The sequence below is a fragment of the Diabrotica undecimpunctata genome, chromosome 3 (genome assembly GCF_040954645.1).
Source record: "Diabrotica undecimpunctata isolate CICGRU chromosome 3, icDiaUnde3, whole genome shotgun sequence".
In the NCBI taxonomy this organism is placed as follows: Eukaryota; Metazoa; Arthropoda; class Insecta; order Coleoptera; family Chrysomelidae; genus Diabrotica; species Diabrotica undecimpunctata.
This window is the reverse complement of record NC_092805.1, coordinates 55,502,002-55,525,053: the sequence shown is the minus strand read 5'-3', so window position 1 is coordinate 55,525,053 and position 23,052 is coordinate 55,502,002. Positions and strand designations below refer to the sequence as shown.

Sequence of the window (23,052 nt, the reverse complement as noted above, 5' to 3'; positions counted from 1 at the left end):
ATATCATATAGACACTAGTTTTGAAATGGGCGCGCACAACTTTATAAATTATTAAAAATATCTAAGAATGAATGCCTTAAGTACTCTTTTATTTTCAAGACCGTCACATTACAACAATACACAGTTAATAGTATATTTACATAGGTTTTGGATTTCTTGGGGCTAAATATATCTATATTTGTTGTACTTATTTATTATTTATAAAGAAAATCCAAGATGTTGATTAAACTTTTAGCAATTTGCACGTATTAAAATGTAAAAAGCAAAAATTTCATCTTTTCTTCAATTTTTTTAGTTTTATTACTTCCTAACACATGATATTGTGTCATAAACACTTTCTTTTGAAAGGGTATACACTCTTGTAATAGTTTGGACTTTTTAAAACTTATATTTACTTGTTACTATTATATAAACACCATAAAAGATATGTGACGGTCTTGAAATTAATGTGAAGGTTTTGAAATTAGTGTGACAGTCAGCACGATTGTCAGGAAATAATGAGGAGTTTATGAATTAAGTTTATCTTAGTATGGGACAAATGACATAAATAAAAAATGTACTTATATTAAAACGAAATTATCTTTATTGTTTATTATTAGATACCAACTGGTAAACATATTATTGAAAAATGTAAAAAAATTGTACATTTCAAATAAAAAATTAAAAACTAAATGCTATTTTAATAAAAAAATGACTTGGAATAATATTATGAATTCATTGAATAATTCATTTATTCTATCATATTCATCGACATCAAGTGTGTTGACTCTGCTAGATATAGATTTTGGATGAAACTGTACTGGACACAATATATTATCTGTTTCAATATTTACATGGTCAAGTTTTGTAGGCCAGGCAAAACGGTTTTCTCCTTTTCTCGACATAAAAGTGATGTTTAAAAGTTTACTGTCGATGCGTGTAATACGACCTGAAATATTAAACAATTTATTTTACTAATATTGCTGGCAATGTTGACAAATACTTACCACGATACCAGTTGTCTTCGAACGCAACTGCTACATAATCGTCAATTTGGAGCTGCTCTGCTTGGTTTTCCTCTTCTACTGTTGAATGCAATGATAATTTTCCTTTTTCTAAGTCATCGAAGGTTAGGATTTGATTGTACTCATCATTGACCGCTGGCTGTTGTAATGGTTCATTAACTTTTTCAAAAGGAACTTTCCAAACCCAATTTGCATTATCAAAAAGTGGGCAAATGTATTTAGAACATTTGCAAATCATGCATTTTAAGCTTCTAATGCCGAATTCATCTGGTTTTTCTCTATTCCAAATGATTTCGTATATTGACATTGTGTTCTTCATTGGTTTAATTATTTCATTTATCGGTAGCATACCTTCTTTAGCTCGAACATCACTTTCTTTAATTTCGAACATACGTACTTTTAGATTCTTTGTGGCCTCTAAGATTGTTCCACGGTCTATAACATCATTTCCATAACTGACAAAGTGATCTACTGTACGTTTTACTTTACTGCCCACACCGTCAGCCTGACTTTTTCCATGTCCTGCTTCCGAAAACGACCAAGAAACAGTTTTGAATCCATAGTTCTAAACAACTTTGGAAAGTAGAATAAAATTTTTCTTGTTTCTATACTGTGTAATAGGACCGTCAGATCTGAAGTGTAACGTATTAACTAAGGGTAATTCTCTTTTTAAAAATTTTAAAATTGGATCTATATGTGCCCATATTGCACAACGCGAATGGTCTAAGAAGCTTGAAACGGTGCAAAATGATTGCATATCGGCTGGCATTGTATCTTTATTGATAAAGTAGAGGACATATGTGTGAAGACTAAGCTGTTGTTTTGATGCACCGTAGTGTGCACTCTGAATTTTACTGCTGTACTTGGTCACATAATTCTCGGCAAAGTCAACTACAAGGATTATTTCATTTTGTAGAAGATTTAACTGATGTTTTTTAAATGTGGCATTTTGATGTTGTATATTAAAAGCATGTTTTAAAAAGGTATCAATTGTTTATTAGCTTCCGCAATTAACTCATCAACAGAGCAAAATATTTTTTGTTTTACTACTATGTATTTGCACATTAAATATAGCATTCAATTTACCTATTCTCGATTCTTTTTTATTCACCCATTGCCAGTAGAAGGTTTGTGATAAGTTATCAATGTTAAGGCCACCTTTAGAAAAACATTTAAAACATTTAAGGGATTAACTTTAAAGATACATTTTTTGTAAAAGAAATCGGAAGTTGGCACATTTTTTGCTCTGACATGTATCTCATTTGTTCACATTTTGCTTAACAAACCAAAACGGTTTAATACTAGAGAAATACAAGTATACTTATGTTCGTTGAAGCCTTAAATTTTTTATAGAGGTTTACAAAGTGTCAAGTAGATAACGTTTTTGTTTTTTAATTTTTCCGCGAGTAAGTGTATCTTTCTTTCCTGGTAAAATGTAAGAGTAAAATATCATCTTCAAGAAAATTTTTTACTCTCTTCACATCGTGGGTGTATTGCTTAAGATTCCTCCGGCTCCTTGGGTTGGTATCTCTTGAAATTAAATTACGAACTCCGACAATTTCTTTTGCTTGTTTGAAACATCTGTACCGTTTTAGTTTTTCCACATTTAAACATCTCTTTGCACTTCTTCTAATGTCGATGTTGGGGGATGCTGATTGAGTTTTTATTTCCTTCATTACGATTTCTCCGAAAACCAATCTTTTTTATTGTTATTGTTATTACATCTTGTATCAGGTATTCTTCCGCAAGCTTTGTTGGGGAAGGACTACCAACAGGTGGTTTCTTATTAATTCTGTTAAATTTCTTCTTCCACTTCTCAGCCAATCGTTTTAATCGTAGGTTTTCCCTTTTAATCTTTTTCAGTTCTCTGGACATCTTAGATCTATTTAGTTTCACCTTTTTGCGTCCTTTAGCTCTTTTACTGATTTCAAGCGGTCTTGATATTTCTTCGGCCGAAATAGGTAAACTTGGTGGTGTATTTTCGGCTAAAAATTTCTGTGCCTTTACCTTCTTGCTTCGTTTCTTTTTTTCACGATCTTTCGCTTCCCTCCACCTTTTTCTTTGGTACTTGGCTTCTCTAGGTTTCATTACCCCAATTGATTTAATTTTTCCCGTTGCCCGTCTTTGGACACTTCTAAGTCGCTCCTTTTCTCTTTCCTTTGCCAATCGTTCAGGATCTTCTTTAATTTTCTGTCTTTGTTTTCTCTTTCTTTCCACGGCCTGTTTTCTAATTTCTTTTAAATTTTTTTCGCTAATTGCAGACTTACCCTTAAATGAACGTTTGGATGTTACACCTTTTGTCACCCGATTAGTCTTTGTTTCCACCTTTTGTTTTTCAGGTGTTTTTGATTCTGAATCCTTAAAATGACTTTTTTTAATTTAGCATCCATACACCCTGTATTAGTTTTTAATATAGTTTTAATTGTATTTGGTATCTTAAGAGTAGAATGACTTTGCTCATTTAAAGTTTCATTACAGGTAGAACTATTGTGCACTATTTACTAAACTATTCATATACTTTATCACTTATTTAGATAAATAATGTTGGAAGGTTTATTTTTGTAAAACTTTAAACCATAGAATTAAGAAATAACAGTTATTTGCCTAGAGGGACGTAAAAGTTACATTTAACCAGGAATCGCCCATTTACTCATATGCTAATACAATGTTCCAAGGAATTTCGGGCTAATATGCTGATATTCAGAATTTTCATTCCTTTCTATTCTATTATTCTATTCTATTGATTTCGATTATTGATTGGTTTCGATTATTGATTGATTTCGATAATACATGGACTGAGAAAATGTGCAGATATGAAGAAGAGAAATTGTATCACAAAACCATTTTGAGCACATGTAGCATTAATACTATTTGCTTTAAAACTTTAGTTCACAACACTATTTTTATTATGTTTCTATTGAATGTGTATCTAATATTTGGTGTCATTAAGTTCTCCTGTTTATTTGCGGTTTTAATATCCTAATAATTATAAATACTAATGATATTTAGAAAATCTATTTCGAATTTTAGGAAGCTTACAATCTGTACACAGAAGCACTGCAAGTCGATCCTTTCAATAAAAAAACCAACGCAAAATTATACTTCAATCGTGCCACAGTTCTAGCTAGACTAACTAAGACTCGTGAAGCTATAGAAGACTGTACAGCTGCCCTGAACTTAGATGACACTTACCTTAAAGCACTCATGAGACGGGCCAAATGTTATATGGATCTCGGGGAGTTTGAAGATGCTGTGAAAGATTATGAAAAAGTTTGCAAAATGGATAAGAGCAGGTACGAAAATTTTGTTACTTTTTTGTTTCGTTTTTTATGCAATATAATTTGATTATGAACGTAGCTCTGGTGAATTTTTATTTGGATGGCCACCATACCTGTTGTTTTAAAACAAATTTCTTGTATATATATAATATATATAATATATGTAAATTATTAAATATAATTATTTGAATAAATGTAAAATAGTAATAATAAAATTTGATTAAAATAAAATTTTAATCAAAACATCTTATGTACAAATGCTGTTCTGAGATTATTAAACATAATTATACGTTCTGAGATTATTAAACAAATATAACAGTCCCCTGTTAAAATTTGGACACCGCGCTGAAGTCAAATTTTGTTTTGGTGCGGGACATTTAGATCGTGAAATGGAACGCAATCGGTGTGAAGTTTGTTATGTACACAACAGATTTCTGATGTCAGTTTTGACCAAATATTGCAAAAGTTACCAGATCCCGATTTATGTCTAAAAGAAAATTATTTTATTATTTTCCTATATCTGTACCGGTTTTTGAGTCATAAGTTGATTTAAAGCTGTTTCCTGAAGTACAATGTTAACACTGATTTTTTTTGTAAGGCATCGTATAATTAATTTTAATTAGTTTAGTTCTTTCAACAGTACCAAAAGTATTATGTCAACCTAAAATATTGGTTGTGAGAATTAATTAGCAGAAGTAATGTTTTTTTTCTGTTTTTTTTTTATATTTTATTAGGATTGACTTATGTGTCATACAATTATTATTTTATTACTCCACAATAGTCCGTATAACTGTCTAATTTTATAGTTTTCATTTCAACTTGTAAGCTTTTTGGTTTTTCCCCTGCAACTAAGTACTTGGTATTTTTTTTGTATATTATTTGTATATTAATAATTGTAAAACCCTACGTGTATTCCTCTTCCAATTTTCTAAGCATATAGTCTATACTACTCTCGTCAGCTTGGTCGTCATCAATGTGTATCCTTGTTCAATCTGTCGTCATCGATTGGGATGTCCATATTGCAGTACTTTCTTCTCCATACTGAGAGCGCCTCATTATATATTGAAGAGTGTTGGTGTTATGCAGCAGCCTTTATGATCCGTACTAATAGGAACTTCTCTAGTTATTTGTTTTCAGTTTTAACGTTTTCCGTCATATATACAGTAGACTTCCTCTATAACGAGAACTGAAATGGCAGACTAATAACCTCGTTATAAGCCGATCTCGTTATACCAGATAACAATAATACTGTGCATACATATGAATATGTAGTTTTCTAAAACATTAACTTCCTATAGTGAAGCCATTCGGAGCAATTAAAGGTGCTAAATATTGTTTGAATGGCGTTTTAAAAAGAAAGTTGTTTACTTTTATTGTCAATGAAATACATTAAAAATGAAATACATTTTCCAACTACATAATATATAAAGTGTATTTTCAAGGATAACATAAACTATTGCTTCTGCAATTGGAAGAAGTCTGTCATTTTTAAATGCCTTAAATTGTCCAGTATCATTCTATCTATCATATTTTCAAAAGATGTGAAACAGTTGTATTTATTGTAAAGAATTTTATTGCGGGCGGCAGTTAAAAAGGGTATTTATTTATAGCCACGGCCGGGCCGAAAACGTAAAAAACACGTTTTTCTATATATATATATATATATATATATATATATATATATATATATATATATATATATATATTTATTCCTTGTTTTTTCATTGCTACCGAGAGCATTGAAAGTGGTACACTATCGTATGTTTTTGTCAGATCTATAAAGACTGTATGCTTTAAAAGGTTTTGGGCTAATCTTTTATCTGCTTTAGGGAAAATACGCTCTCTATGCAGGGACTGCCTCCAAGAAATAGCCAGTTGTACTTCTACATCTATCACCTTTTTTTCAATTTTTTTTTTATTTTTCTTGAGACTGAATTTATGACCCTCTTTAGTTTGAACAATTTTTCTCTCCTTTTGTGTAGTTGTCGGTAATGTGTACTAATCATTTTTGGTTTGTTTTATAGAGAAAATAAAAAATTACTTCAAGACGCGAAATTAGCACTGAAAAAATCAAAGAGGAAAGACTATTATAAAATACTCGGTGTGGAGCGAACCGCAGGTGAAGATGAAATCAAAAGGGCGTATAAGAAGAGGGCGCTCATCCATCATCCTGACAGACACGCCAACGCTACAGAAGAGGAAAAGAAGGAACAAGAAAAGAAATTCAAAGAAGTTGGTGAGGCTTACGGTATACTTTCAGATCCCAAAAAGAAAGCCAGGTACGATAGCGGACAGGATATGGACGACTTCGAGGGAGGAATGTCAGGTAATTTTAAATATTTCAATAATATCGCGTGCTTAAAATACATAATATATCCTATATTTGTATTCAAATCAAATTTTAATAAGATAAACATGCACTTGCATGGTCAAAATTCCGGAGGTTTGGAGGATCGAGTGATTGTAAAAAGGGATGGTTTTAGGTATGATCAGGTACAAAACATGAGAATATCCCTTAACAGTACAAGCGACATAACATAATAGTATATAATATTTTGCATATATAAATCTGCATTCATGGACTGCGTGTATGTGTGGACATTCATTTGGTGTGTGCATTAAAATAAATTCCCAAAACATTTTTTATCCAACTCTAAACGGTCCCTTTTGAGAAATAGTGGAATGACAAAACCTTTCGCTAGGTCCAGCCATATTCTATCAAGACCACCTGTAGATTTTAGACCTAATCTGTTTTATCTGTGAACACAATTCTTTTCCAGTCCTCTATAGTCCAATCTGTATCATGACAAGCGAACCTTAATCTACATGATCTCTGATTTACGCCAAGCCACTTAGACTGAGAGGTGTTATAATATCCAATCCGACTCCTTTTAATCTTCCCCTGACATTTAAAGCAGTAATTTTACTTACGCTACGTTTTCTGATATGTGCACTGTGTTCAATATTCTATTTGACTAATTGAATTAACTAATGAACTAATTTGAATGATCAACAATTAACAAATTGTCCACATAACGCATACTTCAAGCAAGGTTTCACCTTTTTCAAATTCATTTGCCCAAATAACAGCCAAATTTGTCATCACCGTCAGGTCCGCTTGCCATTATGCTAATTTCAGTACTGATTTTAGTACTAAAAATATTAGTTATACGATTAGAGTAAACAAAACACACAGGTAAATAATGATGGTAAAAAACAAGTTAAAATTATGCGCAGTAGCTTTAATTGTAAAATGATGCTTAAGAAAAAAATCATTCACTCCTTGAAAAAAAAAAGCGTTTTTGCAAGAAATATTAAATATGTTTAATGAATAATTTGTTTAAAAAAATGTTACCACCAGTTGCGAATAACCTTACTTTTAGTTCATATTTTATCATTTTTAGTACACGAAATTAGAACATCCTTTAATTTTTAGTACTGAATCGGCGCGCACATCCTCATGGGGGCCAGTCCATTGTTGTTATATTGGTGTTGGCCAAGTAATATTTCGTAATCCGCGCTGTGTTACATCGAATGTTAGCATGCATTATCATAAAGCCATCGCCTATGTAGCCGGCGTAAGGAACAACATGGACTTGGAAAATATCTGCAATGTCAAACCCTCCACGACCACCACCAAGCACGAACACAAGCTCTGTTTTTCCTTCTACAGATATACCACTCCAAAAACATACACGAACACCTCCATAGCTCACTGTTTCGACACTGCAGCACTAGGCAAATAGTTCTCCGGGCCTCTGATAGACGCGTAGTCTTCTGTCCTTGCTATACAAGCACATTCGACTGTGCTCCATTGGTCAAGGTCCCAATTGACCTCAAGTCGAGCTTGTTACTGACGTGCGTTCAATTTGGGCCCTGTGCTAGCTCGTCATGGAGTCAAAGCGACAGCCTCAAGTCTTCTCCTAACTGTCCACTGATTGACGGTGACACCCCGTATGTTCCTCAAGGATTGTTGAAGCTCAACTCCTATCGTGAGGCTATTCTGTAAGGCACTCAGAACAATGAATCGATCATCCCTCTCTGTCGTTACATATAGCCGGCCCAAACCTGTCCGTGGACTGTAGTTACTGGTCTCCTGGTATGGACGGTAAGCCGTTGAGACTACAGACTGCGTCATAAGCAGGCGACAGTCCTCTGACTATAGCCCTCTCGTAATAATGCAATTTCCTGGACCGCCTTCACTGGTGAATATCCATTTGTAAAATATTCACTTACTGCACTTCGTACACACACGTCAACGTTTGAAAAGCGACTGAGACCACACCGGCAAATTCGTAGAGGTCTACATTGCGAAGCACATACCCGATACAATGCTGCATTCCCTATGCCATACAGAAGTAGGCAAATTTTACAACACGTTGCCAATTTGCATACCAATTATCTTTTGGAAGCTCTACAATAGACGATATTTTTTTGCTTTAGTTGTTTTAATTCAAAGTAACAAAACATACAAAGTAACACATTACTAAGCATAAACTAAAATTGATCAAGTGAGTCGACTTTTTTGCTCGCAACTGTTGTTAAAAATATTTAAAGTAATTTTAAAATTATTATCATAAAATTTTTAATAAGTTTGTTACACTTGGACGACGTAGAAATTTAAAGGAAATTATGTATTTAATGGTCATTGGTCATACCTCCAGAGTTTTCCTGGGCTTGAAACAGTTTTTCCATTGCAACGGTAATACTTCCAAATTTACTACTTCATATTTGAGATCCGCGCTATTGTTAATTACTAGATCCTTCGATACGAATCTCAAAAATGACCAGAGTTTGCTCCCACTAGAACTGAATCCATTTGCATTTATGTACAGACATGTTTTTTATTTAAGTAGAAATACAGAAACTTTACCCTTACGTATTCTTTTTCAGACATAGATCCTAGCCAAGTATTCCAAACCTTCTTCGGAGGAGGCGGAGGAGGCCATCACCACGGAGCTCAAGAATTCTCCTTCGGCAATTTCCCTGGTTCGTTCACCTTCCAGTTCGGTTAAACCATCTGCAACACGGACGTACCTCGTACATTCCAGTGGTTGTAGAGATTTTATTTCTCTTTTTGTGTTATTGAAGTTATCTTTCTCTGATTCGTTTTAGTATTTATTTTAATTTTAAAGTTTTTTAAGGAAATTTTAAGATTTTCAACAGTAAGGGTGCAAGGAGTAAGTCAGTTAACCCATCAAGGAAGCGTACGAAAAGGTTTAAACGTTTTACAATTTAAAGTGTAGTACTTTATCCGATAAGAACTGATCCAGTTAATATATCTCTTTAATATTTGATTATTTGAAATTATCTAACACTAACCAATCGTACATCCTAACAAAGAATGCGAAATCCTGAAGAAAGAGGTATGTTAATAAGCTCGTAAAACAGAATATATAAATAGGAAAGGAAAATTCAGAAAAATAAATCGGGATTAAAATGATCATTTTTGATTTTAAACATATGTACAAGATTTTAATATATTTTTATCTTCTATCAATTACTTTTGTTCTAATATTATATTTGTTTTTTTAAGTTCCTTCTTTATTTTGGAAATGTTTATAAATTAAAGCATAGGCTTCCACGATAAGAGCCTAATTTCAATAAGTCATCTTCCATGCTTGGACTATTTAGTATATTCAACTTCTGCAGGGTCAAAACCCGAAATAAATTTAAATATAAAAATATTTATTAAATTGATATATATATATATATATATATATATATATATATCCAATCTCCTTTAAAATATTACAGCATATAGTATTCTTTACTTAAGCGCCTTTTCTGGTAGCAAAAATCCTATCTTGCAGGACTTGAATAGCTAGTTTATTTTCTGTTATATGACGACTAGACATTTCTAAAAAAAACCTAAAAACGGAGAAGGCGCTACATTGAATATTTATCATTTGTTTGTTTTTTGGAATGTACTTGAACTTATAATATTTCCATATATTGAATTTTGTGGTATAGTTTTACTTCACACAACTTTTAGTAATTTAGATAAGAAAAAGAATAAAAGTAGAGCTAAATACTGATGTCATATTATCTTCAAAATGATCACAACTGTTCTTTATTTAAATTACCAATATTCGTACATGGCTTTTTTAGACTTATTTTTTATATCTTTCATATTTCGCCACTATTAAATATTACAAAAGTTCGGCAATTGCTACCTTATTATATATTAGAAATCGTAAGTGATTTTTCTGATTTTTTGAAGCAATTATGCTATTTCCACAACAAATACTCCTTTATTTTGGCCAAAGTCATTTGTAGAGAAGAACTGTTAGAAGAGTTGTTTTTTTTATTTGTTCGCGTCGGAAGCTTCATTCATTCTAAAGTAGATAGATAGAGTAGTTGGTACATCGAAAGGCCTCCATTGAGCATGTGGCTGGAGAGAAACCCAGAAGGACAAACCGGAAGGTGTTCTGTAGTTTACACATCTCCAGTCGCATAGGGCCGACTCACAGGGGAAGTCCCATTTTATTCGGTTGGCTCTGAATCTTTTCACCCCAACACGAAGTCTATCGCGCTTTCAATCCATTCAGTACTGTTGTCACTTTGACCTCTCCAAAAGCTCAGTCTAATCTCTTGGACTGGCTCAGTCAGATCTTTGGAGGTATGTAGAAAACTTTTCTTGGGTTTAAGGCGTTGGTGGGCGGGTTGGTAGCCATAGAGAGTAAGCGTGTGAGGTGGATGCTTTATGTTTTTCTTCTATCTGCTACTTCACGTCTGATGTTAGCGGTGCTATACCGGCCGAACAGTACACCTTATTGATTGGGGTCAGTCCCAGTAATAGGCAAATGCATTTATAGCTGTATCTACCTGACCGGCGTTGCATTATCTGTATCATACCAGGCAAGCATATTCCACTGCGAAGTAACATAGGGCCATAGCACTAGTTTTCTGTGTCTGCGGGTGTGCTCGAGGACTTCAGATAATTTTTGTTCAATAGTTTCGAAGTCGCCGACCTGGACTGTAAAGACACAATCGTTCACTTATATAAAGCTGTGTTTTCCTGTTAGTAAGGGTTGGTCGTTGGGGTAGTTTTTAAATATAATTGGGACCAAAACGTTTCTTTGTGGCAGCCCATTTTTTTGTGTCCTTCAGCCACTTCTGTTTCCTTGGGATTCTACGATCTGCGATTTGGGAGCAAATTGTTTATTAAACGGGTGAGATTTAAGTCTGGTCATGCTATATAAAGTTTCGCAATGAGCAGCTTATAGTAATCCGTGTCATAGACAGCTGTAAGATCTGTAAACACTTCCCCAGTAATTTTGCGATTTTCGAAACTATCTTCTATGTATTGAGTTAATTTAAGTATTTGCTAGGAGCTGTTGGGTGATAAGAAGTTTAATACCAGCCTATTAAGGATCATTCATTCGAGAACCTTATATAGGTGGCACAGCAGCGACATTGGTGTATAGATCTTGGAATCATGTATGTTTTCCCCTGGTTTCAAGAAGGCTATGACTTTGGCTTTTTTCGATATTTTTGTCAGTTTATTAGATTTAAAACAACTGTTCATTAGTTCAATTAGTTGGTAAGTAAATAAATCTATGATATTTCCTAAAGTCCAAATTAAATTTTCATTTTCATTTTTCTTATTGATCTCATTTCGGCATATTGCGTGTACTTACGACATTAAACGATAACATCAGATCTATCAGTTTCTTCATCTAAATAATTGACATACCTTCTCGGATTACAAATAGTGAAATGAAAGTTGAGATTATGGAGTATTTGCTATATTAAGTAGACTGTAACAAATATTTGCCTGCTTTTCAAAAACTAGATTACATTAATAGCCTACCTTTTACATAATACATATTCAAGGTCTCCATCTCTAGCTTGCATAAAAATATCTTTAGCTCGCATCCATTTAAACCAGTTAAAGATTGACAGTGCAAATGATAGGTGTCACATGAGAAAATTTAATCTAGTTAAAAACGCCAATATAAACAAGCTCTTTCGTTGCGTTTTCCTGGATCTAGGACACTGCACAACGTTTTGTTGTACAAAACTTGTATATTTTAAATAAGAAATTACCTTAATAATAAAATGAAAGTTTATAAATTTGTAGTTGTTTTATTATCTCAACATAAAAAGAAATCCTAACTAATTATACAAGTCGTAATTAGGTTTGCCGCTACTATTGGTGTGCAATTACTATTACTTCAGGGAAATAAGCAAAATTTAACCCTTTCACTAACAGCGGTACGTGAGCGTAACAGCACTTGTATCCTCTTAAAATCCCAAGAACTTTTCTGCTTGAATATTAAAAAGTTTTTTATTGTTTTCTGTTTTAAAATAAATATTAAAGTATTATAGAGTTCACAAAATAGTCTATAGATGTATTTTTACAAAAAATATATTGGTGGTACTCACAAGTACCGCTGGGAAAATCTGTATGTCAGTAAAAATTTTAGGCACAATACTTTTATTAAAAAAAAAATACATTTTTCACTAATTCATTCCATGATACTCAGCAAAACAATTCTTATTTGCACTAATACACAAAAATACTTTGCACTGAGAACAGGTTGAAGTAGGTTTTGACTGGAGAGCTTTTGAGTTGCATACTTCGCATCTACCGCGTCTTTCCACAAACTTTGGCCAGTGACTTCCAACTTGAGTTAGCCTTATTCCAGAAGGCATGCTATAATCATAACGTCGTTTCTTTGATGGAGTACCTGTTGAAGGAACAGATTTTCTTTTTCTGTTTGGAGATAGGTAGCAAAGGCTTCTGGTAAGATCCCTTCGAAACTGTAATAAGTTGGTGGGAGGTTCATCTAACACTTTTTTGCAATTACAAACGCATTTACGAATGTAATTTCCATACACGCCCAAAATATACGTTGCCACCATTTTCTGGACCTACGATCTAAACCATAGCATTGTCGCAATTGATCATGGTAGTCTACACCTCCCATTGATTTATTATATTATTTAATAATAGTAGGAGCATCTACTTCGGTTATTGTACCATCACGTTGTTTTCTTTTGACTTTGGTTGCTTCGGAACCGTGGAAATTTGAAGCAATACTGACCACACAATTATCTTTCCATTTGAAATATGATATCCCTGTGTTAGAAATTCTAAAATCGTATTTACCCTTTTTAAGCATTTTGTCTTCTTTCATTTTAGGTGGTAAATATTTGCGATTAGTTCTTATCGTTAAACAGGCTAATGCATTCTCTCCCTTTAACTTCTCTAATAATTTCACTGTGGTATATAAATTGTCAAAGAAGATAATTTTATTTTTGTTCCTATCTTGTTCTGTTAAATATAGCACTACTCTTTCGCCTAAATTATACTCTTTGTATTTGTTATCAATCTTCTCATTTTTTCACTGATAAATGTCAAACTTTTTAATAAAACCACTCATATCACTATAGCACCATATCTTGTATCCCCTTTTAATATGTTTCATCGGATTATATTGCTTTAGTGTAGAGCGCCCTATTACTTGTTCCCCACAATAATTTATAAACAGTATTTAACGCACTTATTAACGGTCTTACTTTATATAATCGATCTGTGTTGTTTTTGTGTTGATTGTCGTTTATGTGTAAAAAAGATAAAATAGCTTGGAATCTATTCCTAGGCATTGTTTCTGGCACAAGTGGAACTGAAAGGTCATCCTGCGTTGACCAATAATCAGGAATTGATGGCAGAGTGTGATACTCTATCAAAAAATTAATTCCCAAAAATGCAAGAAATTCTTCTTTAGCCATATTTAACTGTTTTCCTTTTTGTACTGCATATAAATTAGACTGAAACGTTATATCCTCGGGAACATTTCCCAGCAATTTTATAAAAATATCAAGAGAATTTTGACACTCTTCAAAATAGTTTTCTTCCCAAACATAGTTTGGTTTTACATAAGTAGGAATTTCTGTAGCCTTTTCAATTTTGTTCCACTGCCTCAAAACTTGTTCTTCTGCACTAGTCAGTATGAGCTCATTAACAGCTTCTCCTGATTCGTGAACTTCAACACTGTGATCGTGAACATCGTCAGTAAATTTAGGTATTTCACAACTATCATTTTCATTCTTGATTTCATCATTCAAGTTAGATTTTACGTTTCTATTGGATTCCACTAGTAGCTGACTTTCCGGGAAATCTTCCTCGTTTTCAGATTCTACATCAGTGTCTTTATTGTTGTCAAGCGGTGGTAAAAATGCATCCATATCCTCATCATTTTCAATGATTTATGCCAACTCGTCGTATGTCAGGACTTTCTTTGCTAACCTGCGGTTTGCAGCCATACTAAAAATTAAAAGAAAAATCATTATAATTGGTTCCTACATTTTTGTGTACAATTTTGTTGTTGTTTAATAAGCATTCTTGTGAAAAAAAGAGTTAAATTACTAAATATAGAAAATCTATCGTGGCATCAAAACCAGTGGCATGAAGTACTTAAGTGTTTTTTTATTACTTACGTGTCTATATATTGTGAACCCAATTGTATGTGTGAAGAAAATATAACTTACCTACTGATAGTCTCCACACAAAATCGTAACGACGAAGAAATCAGCAAACAATTAAATATCAAATAATGTATAAAAATATAACCTCAAATACGTTTACACTGACAAATCTCAACGGTCACTGACACATCAAAAACCCGCCAAGCAGATCGTGTGACGTTGCAATAATTTAAAAGTGCTGGACGAATATGTACCTTTGGCAAAAATAGACTAAGTTGATTTATATTTTATTGTAACGTCGATTTGTTTTGATGGTACTTACGCTTACCGCTGGTAGCTAAAGGGAATATTTTTTGAGATAGGTCCGGTAGTTAAAGGGTTAACCGTGTTAATATATCAATTTCATTATTTTTTAATTTTCTCAATTTTTCTAGGAGAAAGTTACGGGTTTTTCTTTCATATGGTACCAGTAGAATTGCCATATCTTCCTTATTTTGTGTCTTATATTCACCATCATTCTCTTTGCAAAAAGAGAAATCAAACGATTTCTACTTAGCGAAACCGAATTCAAATCTTAACCACTGTGTTTCCTAAAATTTGCGAAACAAACAGCTGGATGAATTACTCGGCAAGGGAATCTAAAATTGCATTCCACAAGCCGTTCATCCTAGTCAAAATTCGTAGTGAATTCAGTTTCTCGTACTTCCAACGAAGTAAATAACAAAACAGAATGACGGTATTAGATTTTTGTTTTGATACAGTGCATGTACAGTACAGTACAGTACAGTACAGTACAGTACAATGCACTGTATCAAAACAAAAATCTAATACCGTCATTCCATTCTCTTTGCATTTATCGCTATGCGGGGTCGGCTTCCTAGATTTTGCCATGAGATTCTAGTTGGGTTATATCGATCCCATGTACCGCATATCCTGCCTAAACATCTACTAGGTCTTCGTTGGTCTTCCTCTTTTACTAGTTTCAGAAACCCTCAGATCAGCAAGTCTTTGTTCCACTAAGTTTTAACTCTTTTTCCTCAATAACGTGTCCTAAACTGTTCCAGTTTTTGTTTTAGGTCGCTTTACCTATTTTCTACTAATACAATCATCAGCATACGTGGTTTGCCTTTTTAGTTTTACATATAGTCGCTTAGAGGGCGTCACCAATAAAACCTTCCGACGCAAATGTAACCTGAACCTTTTGTTGACCGCAGTGAAACATTACGGGAGATCACAGAAGAGCAAAAAGCGGTTCGCGTCAATTGGTGTCGAAAAACATTGGAGTGGTTCAACAAAGGAAGCTCAAAATTTTTTATAGTATTGTTAATGGCGAGGAGTCTTGGATTTTCTCCTACCAACCGGAAAATAAACGCCAATCTGCTGTGTGGGTGTTTCACGATAAAGTCTATATATTTTTTTGTCTTTATGGCTGTATACAAAACTAAAAAGACATCCCTCGTACAATAGGCACTAAGGAAGTTTAGTAGTTTTCTGATCCAAAACCGCAGAGAATGTATAAGGCCTAAGCTCCGAGTCTTGGTGCAATCCTATTTTCACATGTAATTTATCAGTGTCTCCCACACTGTCTGTACCTGTCCAACACTAGTTGTTATTTCGTCATACAGTCCCTCGCGCTCTTTACATATGGTATTGACAGGACTCTTTTCTTATCGAATGAGCACGAGGGAATGTTTCGAGGAAGTCTATCATATGCTTTTTCCTTCAAGATCAATGAGTACCAGACAAGCGTTTGTTTCTTTATTCCTGTATTTTTCCATCAACTGACTTAAATAAAAATTGCATCTGTTGTTCATCTGCCTTGTAACGTCGGAAGCATTGCAGGTAAAGGAAGAGTGCTTATTGACACCAATCAATTTACATACGTCTTGGAAGAGGGTTGACTCGAAGTTTCACCCTTGGTTCGCCCTTTCAACTACGGTTGAAGTGTATCTCCAAGGGAACACCAATTCGGCTAATGAATTATTTAACAAGTACCCCTGCAACGGTAGCAACTTCTTAATTTGGTATTGTATAGGTCTCAGTCGATATCTATCGACATCGGTAAAATAATTCATCATTATCATCGTCAACCTGTATGCGTCCACTGCTGCACATAGGTCTCCCTTCGCCCTTTCCATCTGTCTCTGTCTTGTGTGGCTCTTGCATCCAGTTATTGCTGACAGGCTTCAGGTCGTCAGTCCATCTAGTTGGTATTGCTTCTTGTCTTGGTCTCCATTCGACAATACGTTTTGTCCATCGGTTTTCTGATAATCTGATCGACGCAAAGATCAGTGCCAATGGTTTGTCGTATTCTGCAGACTTCTCTATCAGGTTCTTTATCACTATTAAGTGGTCGTTAGTGCTGTATCTCGATCTAAATCCAGATTGTTCTCTAGGCTGATAGAAGTCTAATTTAGCGTCCAGTCTTGATAATTTTTGTGAAAAGTTATATATATATATATATATATATATATATATATATATATATATATATATATATATATATATATATATATGTGTGAAAGCAAACTGATAGGACGGCAGTTTTTTTATATCTGTTATGTCTCCTTGCTTGTGTAATAAAATATTGACTGCATTGTTCTATTGAGGAGTTTTTCCTTGGTAGATGCATTCGATGAAAAGCTTGGCCAAAGCCTGGATAATTTTATTTCCACCTAGTTTGATCGCTTCGATCACTACTCCGTCATAGCCAGGGGATTTGTTATTTTTCATTTCTAAAAGTGCCGTTTTGATTTCGTATTGAGTTATTTGTGGCATTAATTCTAATTCCTGGTTTGTGATTTTGGACAGGGGCTGATCTTGCCTTTCGTCGGAGCTCTCATACATTTCGCGATAAAAGAATTCGACAACCTCAAAGATTTTGGTTCTATCAGTAGTAATGTTCCAATCTTTGTTTTTTATTTTATACAAATTTTTGTTGCCTATGTTATTCGTATTTCGTCTCAAAACTTTTAAACTTTTCTTGAATTACATATTTTAGTTTATTTCTCTTGTATTGTTTTGACAAGACCTAGACAAGATGCTTATTGTAATCGAGGACGTCCTCCCAACAAGGTGGCAAGACGACACCAAACGCATCCAGCACAACTGGATTCAGGGTGCTCAATATCGTATGCAATGGAATTATTTACTGGAGGCCTATGTCCAGCAGTGGATTCAAAACGACTAATGGTGATGATGATGACGAGTGCTCTTCGAATAATCTGTATATAATGTCCTAAAATAAGGAAGCCAATAATTGACTTCATTCAAAATACTTCTAATATCCTATATATCATTAAATTATGAAATTAAAATAGAATCTAGTACTTGAATAAATTTTATTTAGCCATATTTCTTACAAACTACTAATAATAGATAACAAATAATGTTAATAACAGAAAACAGTTTTACATTCCTAATATTTAACATCCATTAAGATATCTTTGGCTTATCAAACATTACAATAATGCACATATAAGAATAATTATATTTTAAATATTTTACAATTTACCCTGTAGGTAGTGTTTCAGTAATAATTGTTTTAGAATTTAGTTTCATATTCATTTCATTTTAAGCTTCAGATAAAAACCAAATCAACTCAAGGCAAAAACAATTACATTACTTACATGACTGAAGTACGACTTCAAAAAATAAAAAACAACTACAGTACACAGTTTTGATATGCTGTTGTTTAGTTAACTACTGACCATGTTTAAACTAAAAGTCAACACTATTAAATCTTAATAATTTAGCTTAATTTCCATTTTAATATTTAGTATAGAGTTGTATCCAAAAGTTCTGATGTCGGGCTTAACCTGAATTTAGGAAGAACTAAGTCATCGATAGTCTCAACAACAAAAAAGATCATGTGCATACTGGAAGCGAATTTCAATAACATGCAAGTGGTTCGTGCAAGAATCGAACGGACCAAAGCACCATTTATCAAAATAAAACCAGTTGTATGTAGTCGCGATCTTAGTATGAAGCTATGAACTCGTGTGCTGTGCTGCCATGTATTGAGCATTTTGTATTACTGCGTGAAAGATGTGCATTTACGTGCGTGTTTATTCATTTTGAATATGAATATGCCATTGTAATGTATGAAGGGAAAGTCATAAATACCGTTAATACTAATTTTCATATCGCTGTCGGTCAAGATTTCCTCTTTCTTAACGATGCTATATCTTCGCATCCATCTGGCACTGTACATGCACGAAAATAATGCATTCACACAATATCTGTTAAAAAGTGTATTGGTGATTTTGACTGGTGAAACGTCGGGCGTCGGCCAGTAGAAACAGCGAGGAAGGGGAGGAATAGACGCAGTAAGAACCGATGCTAAAGAGATATTGAGGGTTGGTAGCTGGAGGAAATGAAGCCGAGGAGAGCATTCATGCTTGGAGCCGGATGCTGGGGGAGGCCAGTGCCCGACTTGGGTTGTAGCGCCATTGAAGGGAGATATTTTAATTGATAAACAGATGCTCCAAGATTAATTAATTTTTAAATAATTAATTGTTTTCCATTTCTTGAAAACTTTTGGAGAGCAGTTTACTAGAAATGGCATAGAATTTTCATATTTATTGTAAGTTATATTTGTATTTAAAAAATAATGTTCCATAATATTATGGTAGTATTCACCAAAAGCGTACATTGAGGAGAGAGGATGAGTTATAAAATTAGTAAAATGGTCATAGTTATGATACATACATATGTTATTTTGGAAAAACATTCTTTTTGCATCCGTAATTCGTTCGTAATGATAATTGCCTTTGATTTATGTAAATTACAATCATTTACTGATATTTATTTTATTCTAAGAAGACATAAAATCCTGTACATGGTTACAAAATAGTAAGTATAACAATTTGGACCCGAATTTCAACAATATATGCTACATTCTTTCTTAATATATTCTACAGTCTACACAATAAGCACCAATCGTTGTTCGTTTTTTAATTTTATATTTTTAATAAATTTTTAGTTGAAGACCTTGAAAGATAATTTTGGTAGGATGCCCCTATAACATTTAATAGATTTATAATCGGCACCATTATTTTTTATTATCCCTTTTAATAGATCAGTCTTATACTAAATACGAAATAAAAAAGCGTTAGTACGATATATTCTCATTTAATTATTTTTAAAACTTATCACTTTCTTAGAGCCATTATTTTTTTCCTTTCATAGATCAGACGTATAATATGTTTTCGATCTAAAAATTTCATATTTAAAACAGTTTGTCTATAGCGAGTATAACACTAACACAGTTCACACATGTCTCCGTTTTACTGTTCCGTTTTTATCGTGTATGTGTTTTTTTCGTCGATGGCGCGACATCGAATGAATCTACAAACGAAGATGACAGTGTGACTACAATGACAGTCAAAAGGACAAACAAAATCTAGCTCTCCTGCCAAAACGCAGAGCACCAGCCAAAAGAAATTTTAATGAAATTGATGCCAAAATGATGTCCTACATTGACTATCAGATAAAACCGAAGAAAATTGAGCAGGATTATCGCAATTTATCGTTCTTCAAAGGTATTTTATCGTCCTTGGCTTTGCTTGATGATGAACAAACTTTGGAATTCCAATCAGGGGTGATAAACCTACTACAAAATATTAAACATAGGAGAGTTGTCCAGTCAACTTATGAGTGGTCAGCCTATACACAAACAGCTGGTGCTAGTCACTATCAGTCCCAGGGCTATTTTAGCAGACCACAGCCTACTGATAGTGCACTATCGCCAGTACAATCTGTATACAGTGATGCTAGCAGACCACAGCCTACTGATTGTGCACTATCGCCAGTACAATCTGTATACAGTGATACTACGTTAGTAGATCTGTCTGAGTTTTAAAAATAAAAGTACGTACCTTAAAAATATCGCTAGTTTTCCTTCTGGGCAGATACTTTTCCTCCATCGAGTATTGTGCTTTTTTAAATCATTTTCCAATAGTTTAAGAAGTTCATCAAAAGTAGACATTGATATACGAAAGTAATTGTAAAATTTCGATTCATCACCTCGTAACTGACTCATAATTAAACTGTAAGCACCATCTCTAGATCTTTGGGCCATAAGTGGATGCTGACAATAACGTCAAATCTTCCTTTTCCGACGATAGTACCAATACAACACGACAGCCTCCATCCTTACAGAATAGCGGCGTATACTCTGCGAGTTTTCTGTTCACATCGCATCCAGTAATGACGGATCCATTGAACGTTATACGGTGCCTATGTGTACAGAGCATAAATTTATGACGTATCCGTTAAAAAGGAACCAGTAAAACGGACTCCCATGTGTGAACGGGCCGTAAGAGGCTTATTCGATTGTTATTTAGAGGTACATAAATATTAGCGAGTGATTTTGGTATTTGGTATGAAACGGCAGTAATTTAATTACAACTATTTGATGCCACTCGTTTGAGATTTAGCGTTTTTTATTGATTAATCTGATAGATTAAAACCATTGAAATATATCACACAACGTTGTTTTATATGCATTTAGTTTACTATCAATACATAATATTATTTTCGCCACAACTAAAATGAAGAATGCATAGCAGAAGTCTCAGATAATGACATAATTTAACTAATAAATAACTACTAAAATACTTGATTTGTTTGATTTGATTGTTACGAAATGCGATAATAGAGTTTAAAGGACCACAAAAGAGTATAGGCATGATGTATGCCACTTAAAAGGACTTTAAAACTCTCCCATTCCAAATCCAGTAAGGTATGGAATTAAACAATACTGCTTACTATTTGTACTCTTATGTATCAAATAATGTTATGGAAGATACTATCACGAATAAATCAAATGAATCTAGTGGGAGCTGAGTGGACTAAAGACTGAATACTGAATATGAAAATACGAAAATACAGATGATAACGATGTAGATAGTAGGCCTGGAAGGCTAAGAGTGCTTCAGTGCGGTTCTCTTGTATAGTAACTTAAGTGAAAAACCACTCGACACATTCAAGACAAGCTTTACGTTTTTCGACATCGTTCTTATTTTCATCTTCAGAGAATTGTGTCCTGGTACCATCAGCAACGCGGCGCTTTGATAAGGGACAGGATTAACTATGTGATTTTACTATATATTAGCAAATTCTGCCTATAAAGCGGAGATGGTTAAGCTACACACTCGGACAGAAGTTAAAGAAGATTCCTAGTTACGCCCTAGATTGAAACCTTGAAAACGGGAAATACTGACAGTGAAATTCAATTCATATACCTTATGCCTTCTTAGACGTTATGAAAGAGGGAAATAATAATATTTATCGACGGAGAGATCTATATTATTATTGTTATTTAAAAGAGTATTATTACAAAAAATAGTATAGCATTACTCGATAATACATTAATTAGCTACATAAAAATAAAATTGAATTTTTGAAACTGCTAAAAACCGCTAAAACTGTTCTAAATGAAAAATGAACTAATCCAATAGTCCATATGTATTGAACGTCTTATATGAACAACAAATTAAGAAAAAAATACAAAACACAGAAGCATTAATACCGCGACTGTACGGCATTTCCAAAAGAAAAACGTTCCTTTACTACCTACAGGTTGAGATTATATACACATTTTGTTAAGAAGACCGAATGATATATTAGTGGATTTCGACATAGTCTCATTGTTTACTATGGTGACGGCTGGTGAAGCATTTTCCTGTTTACAACTAAGGGATCAAATATCAACCGTCGAGATAAAAAAATTCGGAGAAACTGAATATGCAGCGAAACTTGAGCCAAATTGTCATTATTAGGAGACAATTACCCCCAATAAATAGAGAAATACAACTATTATCAGAATTATATATATCTTTTTGGGTTTGTAATTTTTGAATACAAAAACCTTGTTCAAAAGGTTACCTCATAAAAAATTATTAAAAAACAAGTCCATGTTATTATTACGTAAATATATCACAAATAGGAACAATATTATTGCAATAAAAATCAATATATACATTGTTAAATATTACAAAGTGCTGATCTTTATCATTATAAATAATACATACACAGTACATAAATCGTATTTCTAACAAAATCTCTTCTAATCACTACAAAACTAAAGTCAATACGGCTTATAAATATACAAATCTACATCAAATGCCTATATCAAGGTAGCTGTATAGTTAGATTATCCCTTACAATTCTCATAGGTTGTCATCAATTATAATATACCAAGTAACCAAAAATTATATGTATCTATTGAACTCTTTCGCCGATTTCGCCGTATGTATCTATAAACTAATCTGCCGCATATGGACACTAGAAGTCATCCCAGAGGATTGGAAATTAGGAATCATAATTCC

General features: G+C 33.4%; 1 protein-coding gene across 1 annotated transcript in view; it reads left to right on the top strand.

Annotated features, from left to right (window-relative positions):
• The window catches only part of Tpr2 (Tetratricopeptide repeat protein 2), a 67,932-nt gene extending 55,569 nt beyond the window's left edge, over positions 1-12,363 (top strand). Inside the window, exons 6-8 of the mRNA XM_072525941.1 lie at positions 4,035-4,297; positions 6,307-6,608; positions 9,176-12,363. Coding sequence (XP_072382042.1) covers positions 4,035-4,297; positions 6,307-6,608; positions 9,176-9,297 — 687 coding nt within the window. The 3' untranslated portion in view covers positions 9,298-12,363. The remainder of the gene's footprint in view (positions 1-4,034; positions 4,298-6,306; positions 6,609-9,175) is intronic.
• Positions 12,364-23,052: the final 10,689 nt, after the last annotated feature.